Raw genomic sequence first — 16,990 nt, forward strand, 5'->3', positions numbered from 1 at the left:
TTTAGATGCATTTCGAATAACTGCCAAACACATCCTGCAGTGGGCTATCCAAAAATATGGATTCAGTGAGACAAAAAGTCCTCTTTGCCATACTTCTTTCCTGCCACAGTAAAACTATTCCAGTACAACTGTCCTTAATGAGCTAAAACTCTGAAATCAGTTGACAATTTCAAGTTTGGTTGGTAAAATGCTACTGGGCATTCAGAGTACTGTAAAGCACAGCTCGTTACCATAAAGATAATTTATGACGATGTGTTCTTTTACAATATATAAATACGTTGTAAAATGACCACATTTACTTAAGGTGCTCTCTATGTCTACATGTAAGCTTCCCAGATTTTTATGTATTTGAGAAAGGCCTGCAATTGCCTGGGGCAAGCTCAGAATCACAGTATGTGGAGTGTGTCTAAAGCCTCAATTGCAGCGGGAACTCTATAAAAGAATTAGAAGTTAATGCTTGTTTCCCATATTTAGAAGCCCACACCTAGGGCCAGTTTCTCCCAGTGTGATGTCTCATCCTGTATAACTCAGTAATTGGGGGTGCAGGGGAATTTATAGTCATTGTTCCATTTGCATTTTTAAGTTGAGCAGAAATCAAGAGTTTTAGTTTCCAGCTTAATTTTAGCATACTGTTTAATTTTAGCCAAGTTTCTTAACTTCTCTGTTCAGCTATCTTGTCATTCACATCTTGTCATAGGATCGTGGGGGATATCTCTAACAGCTGTGCTGACCTATGAACAACTTTCTTAGGTCTACTCCTTCAACTTTCAAATTTCTGTCTTAAACCTACATGTGTATCAAGGATGCTGACATTTTCAATGTTAATTATGTTGGACTCTTAAAGATGATCGTAAGCTTTGGCTACTACATACCTATTGAGTGTCATATCTGGATTGAATTCTATAGAATTCTTACAGAAAATTTAAAAGAGAAGAATAAAATGGTGCAAGTGAAGACGCTAGGAATTTTCTGGAAAGAAGAATTACATAATTGCTACACTCAAATCCAGGATTAGTTGAAGGAGTCCAAAACCTTGTTCACTTTGTCCAGAAATAGCAGTTAGAGTAAACCTATTCTCAAAAGATCCTGCAATTCAGTTCTCTAAGCTTAATGAATTTAGACAGTTCAAATGAGACATTTGGCTAAGAGCCTGAATTTTTCAGGCGCTCAACTAAAGTCAGCTCCTTCACTATGGGTTAGGGGGCTTCAAGTCTTGATTTCTAAGAAAAGGAGTATAATTGCTGAACTCTCTGGACATTAAGGCATAATATCTCATATCTGCCCCAATTTTTCTTTAATTATATACACAAATCTCTCCCTGCTGATTTAGTAAATGCTTTGCGGATCCACAGTTCACATTGCCTGCTGGTGAGCTCTGTCAGGTCATACTTAGAGTGACAAAGGACTTTGGAGAGTTTATCTTAGTAAACCCTAAGTAATTGAGTGTTTAACCTGGAGGCAAATATTGGCTTCTCAGGTTAAAAGTGGAACCATAGAGATAAATCATTTGACTCTAGGATTTAGCATCTATGTATTGTAAGGGCCTAAACTTCACTCACTGTAGACAACACTAGACAACAAGGTGAAGGGCAAGCCGGGAAGACTCCCAGGGGAAGCATCTGTTCTAATCCCCAGTAGTTCAAATCTAAAAGCCATTGAGAGAATTGTTTCAGCAGATGTTGATTGCCACAAGAGATCAGAGACAGATGATCTCTTAGGTAGCAAAGCCTATCCCTTGAACTTTTGAAATGTTTCAACATTATGTGAAATGTTTAAGAATTTCTTAAAAAATTGGAAAATCTTCACCTTGAAATCTAAGTTACTCTCTGGCTACCCAGGTAATGCAATACAAATAAGTAATTTATCTGTTATTTTCAAATTAGTTCCTCTGATATATAATGTCTGTCTTCAACAAAAACAATGCCAAAATTTATGGATAAGGTTAAAAATGTTTCAGAGTTCAGTGAGGTTTTCAATGCTAAACTTTGTGGTTTATACATACTCAACCTTAATTTTGTTTAAAGAAATTCATTTAAAAGTGTGTGTTTTTAGCACTCGGAATGCAATTTTCCAAAGAGGCAATGCTATAAGTAAATAAGTCAGAAAGATCTATTCAGTGTACAAGAATATTATATAATTGCAATAAAAATAATAGAAATATTAGATTCATTCTAGTAATTAACCAAAAAAGCGCAAAACTTGAGTAAGTTTAATACTGATGATTGAAAAATAAGGAAAGATGAAATGATAGGCTGAGAACCTCATAATATCCAGAGAACCTCATAATATCCAAAAGACAATTCTGACTAGACATCAAGGCAATGATTCCCTTAAAGGTCTATGTTTAGTAAATACCTGCCTGAAATATAGGGGGATTCCAGAGCAATGGTCAGCAAATGAAAAAGAAAAACAAAATCACAGGAGTGTATTTTAACCCTGACATATAGAATTATCATTGAAAACGGGTGATAGGGCAGAAATGAATCGAATTATTAGTCATTCCAGACATCAAGAAGTAAGACTGACTTAGGACATCAAGACTGCTGTACTTCCTGTCCCCCCACGGCCCCCCCCCAAAAAAAAAGAAGAAAAAAAAAGAAAAGAAAAAGAAAAGAAAAAAAAAAGACCGCTGTATTTTCCAATACCAAAGGAATCTGGGGCTGGTCAATGGCTTTGGGGAACCTGGGAAAAGCTTCAGGCAATGTGTCATCACATATTTTAAAATGTGGAATATTCACAGTGAACTGGAAATAATTTCAGAAAGTGAGTTTTGCTAAGCTTCCAGGGCTCACCAACATTACAAACTAGACCAGTCACTATTAGCCTGATGTTTAGTCTGAGTTAAATCATTAATCTGACTACTTAATTTGTCTTCTTGCAAAGTGAGCCTGTTGGACTTAGAACAATGATTAAAATTAATTTATTAAATTGAAAACATAGTTAAAACAAAGTAAATCTGGTTAATTAACCTTGATATTTATATTATTTGTTCCTTCACTCTCTCCAATTCACTGCTCTAATGTCATTTTCTCAGGGAAACTCTCTTGATCTTTCTTTTTTTGTTGTTGTTTTTTTGTTTTTCTTTTGTTTTTTTGATCTTTCTAACTAAAATAACACACTCGGCCACTACCCACATTCTCCATGTTACTTCTATGCCTTGCTGTAACTTTACTTGTTTGTTTATTACCTGAATTCCCACACTAGAATGTAAACTCATGAGGTCATAGCTTTGTTTTATTTACTGCTGGGTCCTTTTGCCCTAGAACAGTATCTGGCATATGGTAGGCACTCAAATATGGAATGAATGAATGCATGAATGAATGATGCATTTTAGAGAAAATTGTTAGTGCTAGAGATGGTGTGTAATATATTACATACAACCTTCTCACTACTAAGTTCCACTCCAAAATTATAGCTATGATTTTTCTCCACATAAATCTAGATAAATTGTTTTCATGTGTTAAAATATTTGCGGTAACTAACTCTCTGAATTGGGTGACTAGAGAGTACCAGATCGCTCATTAAATTTTGATGCAACATTGACAATTGAGATTACTAAATTTTCTAGCCTTTCCCGATTTTTGAATATGTGGCTTTATTTTGTGAAGCTACACGAGGCATGTTCATACTGATTCTCAGAGAGTAGGGAATAAAAGTCATGACTGACATTATTTATTTTGGTTCAAAGCTTAAAACACATTACTATATGAAGGCCACTGATTAGATATTTATGTATTTTTTTTTCATTCTTAGGTGAATGACATATGACATATACTACTTATCAAAAGAATATAATTTTCTTTCTGCATCACACTGGTTTTTGATATGCATAGTTTTTAGTCCTTGACTACAGAATCAAGGTTCATATTTTCTATTATTTATGTCCTTAGAATGGAGGTATCCTGAACAGGAGCATTTAACTACTTAGCTTTTAACTACTTGCATTAGCCACTTAAAAAAAAAAATTCTTATCTTACAAATGAAATTAGGTAAAATAAAGCTATCATAGAATACATTGGATATCAAGTAGGCAAAATTACACAGGAAAAAAATCAAATGTTATTATGTAAAATAAGATTTCTTTCTTTTATTTGCTTAACACACAATGCCTGTGACAACTTTTTATTTGATTTTATCTTCCAAAAATTAAATAGTTGCTAATGGGCTATAGGGCAATGTAACAAAAGGCAGAAGCTTATTATCCAATATAAAAATCTAACTGCTTAGGACTCAGTATGCATTTTCAGGACAGAAATAAAAAGAAAAAAAAATGAAAAATAAAGGTTATAACCAAAACCAAATCATCTGGCTTTCTCAAATTTCTCAAATCTGTTTAGGTAATTATATCCTTAAAATGAAATTGGGGGCTCAAGAATTGGCATTCACTTTATATAATATACCATATAAATTAGATAAAAGCCTATAATTTCTCTAACTTGATCCTGTTAAACAGCAAATTGAGCACCATTATGGCAGAATTTTGGACCCCATCTATTTGAGCATATGAATACAGGAATATTCATATACACAGAGGCGTGCATGCACATAAAAAATGGTAACCATTCAAAATGAAATTTCATAAGGAAAAAGACTAGAAAATTATTTAGTGGTAAACAGTTCTCACCCATAATTCCATGGTTCTGTTAAAATGAAATAAAGTAAGCTGGTAATTCAGTGCAAAAAAATATAGGAAATGTGCCATAATTGTGCTTTGAATTCATATGATGGGAAACCAAAGAGAGGGAATTCATTTCTTGTATGTTTTTCTCAACAACGAAAACTCTCTAACAGTATAAATCTGCAGAGCTAAATGCTCCATCCCAAATGAAATACAAGGCCTTTCAAGATGATTTGCAACCCTTGGTATGCAGCTGCTTTTATGCTTTCAAGGCCTTTCTTCAAAACATGCTATAATATCATATAATACAATATGCCAAGGTGTTATATCATTTAATAAATACTAAGACATTTAGTTTTTAGAGTGTTTTTTCCTGACATAGTATCTATAACGTGGTTCTCAAAGTGTCATCCAAGCATTTCTAGGTGCCCCCCAAGAGCTTTTCAAAGGGTCTGCAAGACTGAACTATTTTCATAATAATACTAAAATACTATATACCTTTTTCACTCTCAAATCTCATGTGTATGGTGGAATTTTACAAAGGTTACAAAATGCATAATAATGTTGTATGACAGAAATTGTTAATGTTTGGAGTTTTTGCATAACTTAGTAGTGAGAAATGAGGAGAAATAACCATAAGCGAGCATTGAAAAAAGTTCTGCTTTCCTACTCAATACCCTTATAAAAAAGAGAAGACATAAAAAAAAGTGTGTATTATGATCTTATCTGACCCTCTCCTCCCAAGGAATTCTGTTGGGACATAAGGAAGGAAAACTTGTGATAGACTTAAGATAGTATCAGAAGCAGCATGGGAAAATGTCTGATAAATTGTTTCAAGTTTTAAGGCTAAGCATTTCCTCAACTCCTAGGTGGTTCCCTCCGGTTAAAAAAAAAATATATGCATAATTAGTGGACATAAATTCTGTTCCACTCTTCTACTTTGCCTGTGGACCACAAAGATGCTTTTAAAATGAGAGCAGCAGACATCTTATATTCATTCAGTGGCACTGAATCAAATGCCAGTGCAATTACCCTCTACCTAAAGGCAGTAACTTTTAGAAGAGCAATCTGGGAAAAGGCTTCGTGCACTGAGGCACTGAATACTAATATTTGAATCCAAGCGACACTAGATGAAATGTGTTACGTGTGACTCAAGTAATGTGACTGGCTTTTTAAACCAGATTCACCAGAATGTGTTTGCCCAAAAACAACGCCTTGACACACTGTTTTCGATGATGAGCTTGTTTTTCTGAAGGGACCATAATCACGGGACGCTTAATCAAGTAAAGAAAGTGGATGTCTACGCTGAAAAATACTGTTTTTGGTTAAAAAAAGAACCAGACTTTATTATACAACAAATGTGCTGCTTTTCTTATTTACTAACTCTAAGCTTATTGAGACCAGAGATTTTTATCTCAGGCAAGTATGTTTCCTCAAATACTACATGCTTAAATAATTTGGAATGATGCTATTGTTCACAATCTAATTTTAAAGATAATTTCAAAGGAGGAATTCCCAAAACATTTTGTGTAATAGCAGTGTTCCCACAGTAATACAAATTCCCAAGAATGAGTATGGCAACACTTATTTAATTGTTTCAGTGTTTGTTTAAAAAACAAAATAGTAGTCCTATTACTTTAAACCATACCTCATATTTGGGGGTAAATTATAAAATCATTGTACCAAACAAGGATTATTACAAGAGATTAAATTAAAGATTTCTAAATTATTCTAGAAATGTAGATGCAAATTATAGCTTTCTCAGAAGAAGTCAGGACCATCATAGATATTTTGAGTTCTGGGAAAATATAAGGATGAACATTAAATAAGTTAAATGGATATTAAATTCTAAACAGCTATTTATTGGTAGTTAATGAGCCCATTTAGTTGATTTTTAAGAATCTTCTGAGAATAAAAAATGCAAAGGTCCTTTTGCACTTTTATTTCACAAATGATAACGAAGAATTTTGACACAGTAATACCTTTTTTTTCTATTAGTGTCAAGAAATGATCTTCTGTACCCCTTAGTCCTGACAAAGTAACAATCAGTACAAATGAAGCTCTGAAAGTTAACCCAATATATTCTCTAGACAGCAGATGATCCAGATTTGGATGAATCTTCCAAGTTCCTACAAGAACAATCATTCCTTAGAGTGTCGTAGAAATCACGACTAATACTGAAAACAAGAATGTTCTAGTTTAAAAATGGGATATGGCACTGAGATTAAAACCTGACTGACCAGAAATCTAATATTTCAAATAAAGGCTTTTTAATCAAATATTTTTACTAAAACTGGAAATATTTCTTGTATTGGGTGATTGTTGTAACAACAAGGACAATACCAGCAAGAAGGATACCTTCCACGGAATGTGTCAAAAGCTCATATAGTAGCAGAAGGTTACGAAGGATATCTTTAGTAGCAGTGAGTAGAATAAAAAAAAATCCTCAAAATTATAAATATATTATCATATATTGCATATGCTGTCTCCTGAGAACTTATAATCATAATTTATTGTCATAAAAATGATGCTTTGTTGTAGAATGCTGGCTGACTAATTTTTCTTGAAATCAGAGAAAGAACAAAGGAAAACTGAAAAAAAGCACTCGATAGTGCTGATGCATATTTACCCATGTTTTGTAATTTTTTCTTTTTTCAGAACTTTGTTTTCAGAGTCACTGTCATAAATTTAATTTAACTAGCTGCTAGATATACAATTTTATTTTATTTCTCTTGCTTTTAACCTAGTGAACTGTATGCCTAAGAACAGCAACATTTTTGTGCAGGACACATTTTAACAAATACTTGATGTATGAACAGAGTGAATCCGCTAGAGTGTAGTTGAAAATGGGAAATGCTAACAAAAGTGTAGTGGAGAAAGCCATCGGGGGAGTTTCAACTCTTATATCAACTCATCGAGGAATATCTCTGGGACACCGTGCTTCTGAATTTCTGGTTCTCCCACTGTGGCTTTATCACTTTGTAGATGAAACTCAGTCTGGCAAATCGGGCTCTTTCTCAGAATGTGAGATAGATGCCACGTGACACACTTGGTGGCTGATAATGGAATCATTAAAATTGATGATTTCAGAAACACATGAGTTTCTTTTTTTTTTTTAATTAGTAATGATTAGAAACCGGAAGAAAATAACAGAAGTTGACTTTTTAAAAACTGCCCATTTTCTTGGCTGGTGAGAGTACAGGGAAACAGCCTCCTTTATATGTTGCTGTTAGGAGTGAAATTCCATAACAAACTATTTGGGAAACAATTGTGCAATTCATACATGAAAATCCACACATATTTGTACACATTTTGACTCCACAATTGTAATTCTGAAATTTTATCCTGAGGAAATAATCATGACCAGACATGAACCATTTATCAGGATTACATCAAAGTATTAAGAATAGCAAAACTTTGGAATGCTGCTCAATTAATAGTGCATTGGATAAATAAATAATGTACATGATTAAAATGGAGTACGATACATTATTTAATGATATTATACAAAGTTAATCATCTAGAAAAATCCACATTTTATATTTTAAGTTAAAACAGGCAGATTACATAACAACATTGAGTGTGTGTATAAAGAAAATACTGGGTTGACAAATGGAAATCACTTTATATATAAGTATATATATATATATATATATAATATGATCCCATTTTTGTAACTATATACATAATTGGTAATTATTTACATATGAAAATGTGTAGAAAATATTTTGAAAGGAAAAAAATAAAATGTTAAAATTGATTACCTCTGGTAATGTCATTAGTGATCATTATATCTTTATTTTCTAAAATTGTCTGTCATGAAAAAAACTCTATAAAGGAATGTCTTTTCAAAGAAATCTGCCAATAAATATATGAAAAAATAATCAGATGCATTTGAATCAAGTTAAATACGAATTAAAACAATTAGGTATAATTTTTTCAAAATTAATAAATACCAAAAATGATGATATATAGTTTTATCAGGATATAGTTAAGTATGCTTTTAAAACAGGCACAAAATTTTGACATGGAAAATCCACTTTTAGGAATATATCATAGGAAAATTATCAGACTCATACGATTATGAATACAGATGGATCAGTCATACATTTGTATAAAATATTGAAAGGCTAGCCTTTGATAAAGTACAAAATCCATTCATGATAAAAACCCTCTGCAAAGTAGGTCTAGAGAGAACATACCTCAACATAATAAAGGCCATATATGAAAAACCCACCGGGAGCATTATATTCAATGTTGAAAAACTGAGAGCTATTCCCTTAAGGTCAGGAAGAAGACAAGGATATCCACTCTCACCACTTTTATTCAACATAGTACTGGTAGTTCTAGTCACGGCAATTAGACACAATAAAGAAATAAAAGGAATCTAAATAAGGAAGAAGTAAAACTCTCACTATTTGCAGATGACATGATACTATATATCAAAAACCCTAGATACTTCACAAATAACTACTAGAACTGGCATCTGAATTCAGGAAAGTCACAGGATGCAAAATCAGTAACCGAAATCTGTTGTATTCCTATGCACCAGTAATGAACCAGCAGAAAGAGAAATTAAGAAAACAATCCTCTTTACAATAACACCAAGACCCATAAAATACGTAGGAAAATAAGCTTAACCAGAGAGGGGAAAGACCTGTCCTCTGAAAACTATAAAACACTGATGAAAGAAATTCAAGATGATGCAAAGAAACAGAAAGACATTCCATGCTCATGGGTTGGAAGAACAAATACTGTTAAAATGTGTGTACTACCCAAAGCAATCTATACATTCAATGCAGTCTCTATCAAAATACCAACAACACTTTTCACAGAACTAGAACAAACAATCCTAAAATTTATATGGAACCCGAAATACCCCGAATGGCCAAAGCAATCTTGAAAAAAACAAAACATTTGGAGGCATCACAAAAATGGTATGGTACTGGTATAAAAATAGACACACAGATCAATGGAATAGAACAGAAAACCCAGAAATAAACCCACAATCATATGGTCAATTAAATTTTGACAAAGGAGTCATGAATGAATATACAATAGGAAATGACAGTCTCTTCAACAAACGGTGCTGGGAAAACTGGGCAGCAACATGCAAAAGAATGAAACTGGACAATTTTGTTTCACCATACACAAAAACAAACTCAAAATGGATTAAAGACCTAAATGTGAGACCTGCAACCATAAAAATCCTTGAAGAGAGCACAGGCAGTAATCTCTCTGACATTGGCATTAGCAACTTTTTCCCCTAGATCTATCTTCTGAGACAAGAGAAATAAAAGCAAAAATGAACTTTGGGACTTCATCAAAATGAAAAGCATCTTCACAGTGAAGGAAACAATAAAAAAATAAACTAAAAGTCAACCTACTGAATAGGAGAGGATATTTGCAAAGGACATATCCCATAAGGGTTGAGTGTTCAAAATATATAACGAACTTATATAAGTTAACACAAAATAACAAATAATCCAATTAAAATGGGCAGAAGACATGAACAGACATTTCTTCAAAAAACACATCCAGATGGCCAACAGACACATGGAAAGATGCTCAACATCACTCATCACAGGGAAATGCAAATCAAAACTACAATGAGATATCACCCCACACCTGTCAGAATAGCTAAAATCAAAAACACAAGAAACAACAGGTGTTGGCGAGAATGTGGAGAAAAAGGAACACTCATGCACTACTGGTGGGAATGCAAAAACAGTATGGAGTTTCCTCAAAAAATAAAAATAGAACTACCCTATGATCCAGTAATCACATCACTGTGTATAACCCAAAAAATACAAAACACTAATTCAAAGGGATACATGCACCCCTATATTTATTGCAGCCTTATTTATAATAGTCAAACCATGGAAGCAGCCCAAATATCCATAGGTAGATAGGGAATGGATAAAGATGTGGTGTGTGTGTGTGTGTATATATAGATATATATATATACACACAATGGAATATATACAATGGTATATATATATATATATATATATATATATATATATATATATACACACACACACGCACACACACACACACACAATGGAATATTATTTAGCCATAAAATAAATGAAAGCTTGTCATTTGCACCAACAGGGACAGAGTTAGAGAGTATAATGTTAAGTGAAATCAGTCAGAGAAGGATAAATACCATATGATCTCACTCATATGTGAAATTTAAGGAACAAAACAAACAAGCAAAGAAAAAAAAAGAGAGAGAGAGAGACAAACCAAGAAACAGACTCTTAACTTAGAGAACAAATTGATGGTTTCCCAGAGAGGAGGTGGGTAGGGGGATGGGGATTAAAGAGTACACTTATCATGATAAAATAGTAATAGTAATAATAATGATAATAATAATAATAATAATTAACAAAGAAAGAAAAGATAGATATAATACTAATTTGCTCAATAATTAGGGGTTAATTTTTTAAATGGCAAACCAGGTAATAGAATATACCAAACTTACTGACAATGAAATACATTCAAGAGATATATGGCTAAGAGAAAAAAAGGCTATACAGTGATGTTATAAATAATCCTATACATAATCCTAATCTAATTACATATTCATTCATAGGTATGTATAATAGGTATGTAGAAAAAAATCTGGAAGAATTAACTGACAAAGTTACAAGTGTTCTCTATGGGTGGCAGAATTATGGATGACTTTATTCCTTTTTATTGCTTTGTTTTGAAATTTTTATAGTGTGAGCATGTGTTACTTATATAAACATGAATTTTAAAATGCTTTAAAATTGTATCTAATTGGACAGAGGTATGCCACCTTATAAACAATGGCCATCTATTTTCTCAGAATAAGTAACAGTATTTTAATGTTAAAGGATATGTTTCCTTTGGGGGAAGATATAATTGACAGCAGGGAGAGAGGTGATTTCTATTTATTCGCAAATCAACATAGCACAAGGTGGGAAACAAAGATAAAAAGGAAAAAAGAAAAGAAAAAAAAGGTACTCACTCGTGTTGTATAAGCAGCTTCTGGGTCATCTTCTAGAACACGTGAAAGTCCAAAATCAGAAACCTTACACACCAAATTACTGTTGATCAAAATGTTACGAGCAGCAAGGTCTCGGTGAACATAACCCATATCTGAGAGGTACTTCATGCCAGATGCTATCCCTCGAAGCATCCCCACTAGCTGGATGACCGTAAACTGGGCATCGTGTTTCTGAGAAGTATTTCAAATATACAATTAAGATGTGTTGCTCTTTCTTAAAGATAAATCTTGGTTACAATCTCACACACTAAATTGTAAGAAGACTGATTATATACATTTTAGTTCCAAGCACCCCAGCCTCACAAGCTATGTGAATAAACAGAAATAAGGCTAAAACAAAATAGCATAGTAGCTTCATCACTAAATAGTTCATAACAAGAAGGACCCTAAATATTCTTTCACTTCAGGTTCAATACCATAGCTTTCATGGTCTTTATGTGACATACAAACTCCTCAGAAATTTTAACCTCAGGAACAACAAAATGAAATGAGTCTTGGGGCTATTTTAGTTTTACATATTTGTTTGATTGAGTGTTCATTCTTCCTTCTAGTTTTCCAGATATTTTATTAATTGCTTCAAATAAGGTAGATGTTAAATTTTTAAATCATCATAATTCTTTCAGAATTGGTCAAAGATATTTACTGAGTATTTGTTTTTCTACTCAATCTTCAGTTATAGTTCATAAAATGGAAAACAACAAAACACAAGTCAGAGTCCTGTATTTAGAAAAACTTCCAATTTACTTTGATTAAAATAGAAATACAAGGGGAACTGGGCTTAAGCATCCTACTCTTGATTTCATCTCAGGTCATGATCTCACAGTTGGTGGGGTGGGGCTCTGCACCGACAGCATGGAGCCTCTTTGAGATTCTTTGTCTACCTTTCTCTCTGCCCCTCCCCAGCTCGCTCACTCTCTCTCTCTCTCTCTCTCTCTCTCAAAAATGAATAAATAAACTTAAAAAAAAACAGAAATACATGATTTATATGATAGATAGGTAAACAAATACACATACATACATATGTAAATATGTGCATAAATGCATGTATAAATAAGTAGCTATAAAATTCCATGTTTAGTTATATATACACAATAACATTTTAAAAGAATATGTATTATAATGGTTTCTATGACCCGATTTGAAGAATATTTGTTTTTGAAATGCTTGTGAAAATAACTGCTGATAAAACTGTGTTTGCCTTGGAGTGCCTGGGTAGCTCAGTAGTTTAAACAGCCAACTCTTGATTTTGGCTGAGGTCATGATCTCACCGTTAGTGAGTCTGAACCCCACATTGGGCACTGTACTGACAGTGTGGAGTCCGTTTAGGATTCTCTCCCCACCTCCCCGCTTTTACCCCATGTGCACACGCATTCTCTCTTTCTCTCTGTCTCTCTCAAAAATAAATAAACATTAAAAAATTGTTTGCCTCGTGAATATTAAAATAAGGAATGCAATTTCTCATTTATAGAAAATTTAGAATTCTCTTCTATGATAATGAATCATCCTATTCTATCTATCTAATATCTATCTATCTATCTATCTATCTATCTATCTATCTATCTATCTATCGTCTATCTCTCTCTCTACCCATCTCTATTCTATAGCGCTGAATTCCTTTTTTAATTTTATTTAAAAACACTTTTTAAGTTTATTTATTTCTTTTTGAGAAATAGCATGGGCAGGGGAGGGGCAGAGAGACAGAGAGAGAGAGGGAGGGAGAGAGAGAGAGAATGAGAGAGGATCCCAAGCAGGCTCTGCACTATCAACACAGAGCCTGATGAGGGGATCAAACTCACTAACTGAGACATCATGACCTCAGCCAAAACCAAGAGTCAGACGCTTAACCGACTGAGCCACTCAGGCACCCTACTATAGTGCTGAAAGCATATTGAGGACAGAGTGTATGTCTTTTTTAATCCCTGCAGTCACTGGTGATTGGCAGTGCCTTGTTTTCCATAAATTTTTTGCATTTCTTTGAACAAATTTTTACTGAAGTAACTTAAAAAAAAAGTTTCTAAGTTTAAATATTTAAAAAATAGATATGGATGCACATCTATTACCAAAATGTGTCTCTGGTGCTTGCTTCAGCAGCACATATACCAAAATGGTATCTCTGAATTAAGACTACTTTGGCGTTGTTAACACTTGCTCATTTTCTGAGACCAAAGCTCTATGTGAGCGAGACATGTTCTTCCTATAGCAGTCTGAGGTTATTTTAAGTGAAGACAAGAGAATATTTGTCTTATATCAGCGTTATTTGTGTCTTACTAAAAGTCTTTTTTTAATTTTTATTTTAGCCAATGTGAATCTTGGCAGTACAAAAAGCTGAAGCAGATTGCATAGATTTGTTTTACAAATATAAGCCATTAACCTTGGACACTGCAAGATAAAGATGCAATTTTAGTCTTCCTCTTACTATTTAGACCCCCCACATTTCAGTTCCACTTTAAACTTTGTTATCTAATTGCTGGCAAGATATGAGAGGTTGCCTCTAACATCTTTAGCATTCATTCCACATTTATGCATATGTGTATATAGATAGATAGGGATAAGAGATATATGAATATATATAAAATCTTCTACTTACACGTAAGAAACTGTCCAAGGAACCATTCTCCATGTATTCTGTGACAATCATAACTGGTTTACCTGGATATATGATAAATAACAAACAAATATCATGTGATGAATATATATAGAATACACTATGATACACCTGATGAATTAAAAAATGTAAACTATCTTCCCAGTTTTAACAAAGAAACATTTTTCAATAGAAAATAAAACTAAAAAAAAAAAAAGGAAGAAGATTGGTTTTCAGAACAAGGGCCTATAACCTATGATATCTAAATTGGCTTATTTGGCATGGCTCTTTGTGAACCTAATATATACCCCTTTTATTCCCTTTAACTGCATCTCAGCTGATCTACAAAATCAAGTATTTCTGCTTTCCAGCCCAAGATAGAGCCAGGATTTCCACAATCATTTGTATTTTCTACAGATATTTATAGAACTATGGACTAGGTGCTCCTTTTTTTTTTTTTTTAATTTTTTTTTCAACGTTTATTTATTTTTGGGACAGAGAGAGACAGAGCATGAACGGGGGAGGGGCAGAGAGAGAGGGAGACACAGAATCGGAAACAGGCTCCAGGCTCTGAGCCATCAGCCCAGAGCCCGACGCGGGGCTCGAACTCACGGACCGCGAGATCGTGACCTGGCTGAAGTCGGACGCTTAACCGACTGCGCCACCCAGGCGCCCCTAGGTGCTCCTTTTTATGCTGGTTAGAGCAAGTAAATCAAAGTCCCCATCTTCATGGATCCTACATATGATTTTCATAAAACAATTAAGACTAATAATTATAACTTTTAAAATCTGTATAATTAACGTATTAAAAATGATAAAATCCATGTTTAAACGGAAAATAAAATTAAAACTGTTGTTGGCAGTAACTTATAATAACCATTTTAGAAATATGTGGACTTAAATGCCATTATACCTTTTAATGAGCATTTAAATGTATTTATATGGTCTTATTGTATGCACTTTGCTGGTTTAATTGTTTTATATATGATAACTTATTATTATCATTTCCATTTTACACATGAGAAAACGGAGATAGAGGGTAATTAACTTACCCAATGTCATACAACTAATAAGTAATAAAATCAAAAGTAGCGACCTGAACAGAGTATGCTGTTATTTTTGGAAATTTATGCTGTGGGAAACATTTAAAATATGAAAAAGTGTTAGATACAAAAGTGCTAAGTATATTTATATAGAGATTCACAAATAGAATATATGTTAAGCCATGGGTAATAATTTAATGCGATCGTTGGGTGTTAATTCTATGGATTATTTTGAATTAAAATGAGAACTCTGAAGCCTAGCATTTTACCTTATTGTTACACTTTAATATCATGTGAACAAAGCTGAAAATATACTCTATATACGTTATGATAACAACTTGGAAAATAAGTAACGCAAAATGAACTTTTCAAAAAGAAAAGAAATATGGAAGATGGATATTTTTTTATATATGGGAAACACTAGTAAATTTTTTGCATAGTTAGCATTATATAACATTACATATATACACATACATATTACATACATACATTATATCACGTCATCTTCACATCATCTATGCTTTAGTAACATATATTATTCCCATTTTATGATGCCCTCAACCAAAAGCATAGTGGATTTAAGAAACTAGCTGAGGTTACATAATTAGCTAGTTCTCTAGCAAATCCTTAACATGGCTGTCTCTGATTTCAAAGCCTACACTGTTACTACAATATAATTCTCTTCCTTTATTTTTGCTGTAATATTGTTTTAAATATAATTCCATTCTATTACAAAAAGAAGGCAAATTACTTGTCTTCCATGTCAGGAGAACCTGAATCAAGTCTTGAGTGAGCACTGCTGAAAGACTTTGAGCAAATTGCTCTTTAACAAATATCGATGCATCCCTAATACAGTGTACACTTTTAAGCTTTCCTCATATGTTCCTTCTATATCATGAAAGTTTGCTATTCTGGTGATAGAAAATAGCGTTCTTTGCTTGCTTTCTCCTTTCATAGGCAAAAACTCTTAACTCACACTGGTTATGAATTATGGCTTGGTATCATGCAGGTTATACTTGTTATATTTAGCATTTGAATGCATCCCAAGCTATATGTCTTATTTAATGAGAGGTAAAATATATTTAAATTCTATAATTTTCAGATAATTTTTATATATGTAACAATCAATTGATATCCCAATCTATCCTCCATTAAGATACTGATTTAGTTATATATTTTGGGTAACACATCATATATATCTTGTTAATCTGGTAAATGTCTGAAAAGCCATTCATTTATCCGAAGGCTTAAGACTCCAGAACTTGCTTCTTCAAAATTCTAATTAAGCACGGATTTGACAATATTCAAGACAAAAAGGAATATTCAACATTTCCTTGGAAACTTCTATCTCTCTTGAACTGATAAATCCACTGCCTGAAGACTGATCCCAGAGACTGACCCGAAATTAAAAGAATGGATGAACAAACAAATAAATGAACGAAGGAATGAATGAAATCTTTCATAGGCATGTTCTCCATAAATCACTATAATCACTATAATTTTCTATGTTCTTGCCTTAATACAATTCTGTGAAGAATAATATGCCTGCAAAATTCAATGCATACATTAAGTGTAGTCATAGATAGTTTGCCTCATACAGCCAACTGTCAATTACAGTGGCCAGTTACTGTGTTTTTGTACTACCTAGACCTTTGCTTATCACTCGTTTCCTTCTGGCTCCCAGCCCTATGACCATTTCATTTCTT

General features: G+C 33.2%; 1 protein-coding gene across 3 annotated transcripts in view; it reads right to left on the bottom strand.

Moving 5' to 3' along the window:
- The window catches only part of EPHA3 (EPH receptor A3), a 360,579-nt gene that overhangs the window by 31,787 nt on the left and 311,802 nt on the right, over window positions 1–16,990 (bottom strand). For all 3 annotated transcript variants that reach the window (XM_086675678.1, XM_025913295.2, XM_086675679.1), the window contains exons 12-13: window positions 14,245–14,306; window positions 11,619–11,828 (exon numbers count right to left, since the gene is read on the bottom strand). In XM_086675678.1, coding sequence (XP_086531804.1) covers window positions 11,619–11,828; window positions 14,245–14,306 — 272 coding nt within the window. The remainder of the gene's footprint in view (window positions 1–11,618; window positions 11,829–14,244; window positions 14,307–16,990) is intronic.

Source organism: Puma concolor, chromosome C2 (genome assembly GCF_028749965.1).
Source record: "Puma concolor isolate L17-30 chromosome C2, mPumCon1.1.hap2, whole genome shotgun sequence".
Classification (NCBI taxonomy): domain Eukaryota; kingdom Metazoa; phylum Chordata; class Mammalia; order Carnivora; family Felidae; genus Puma; species Puma concolor.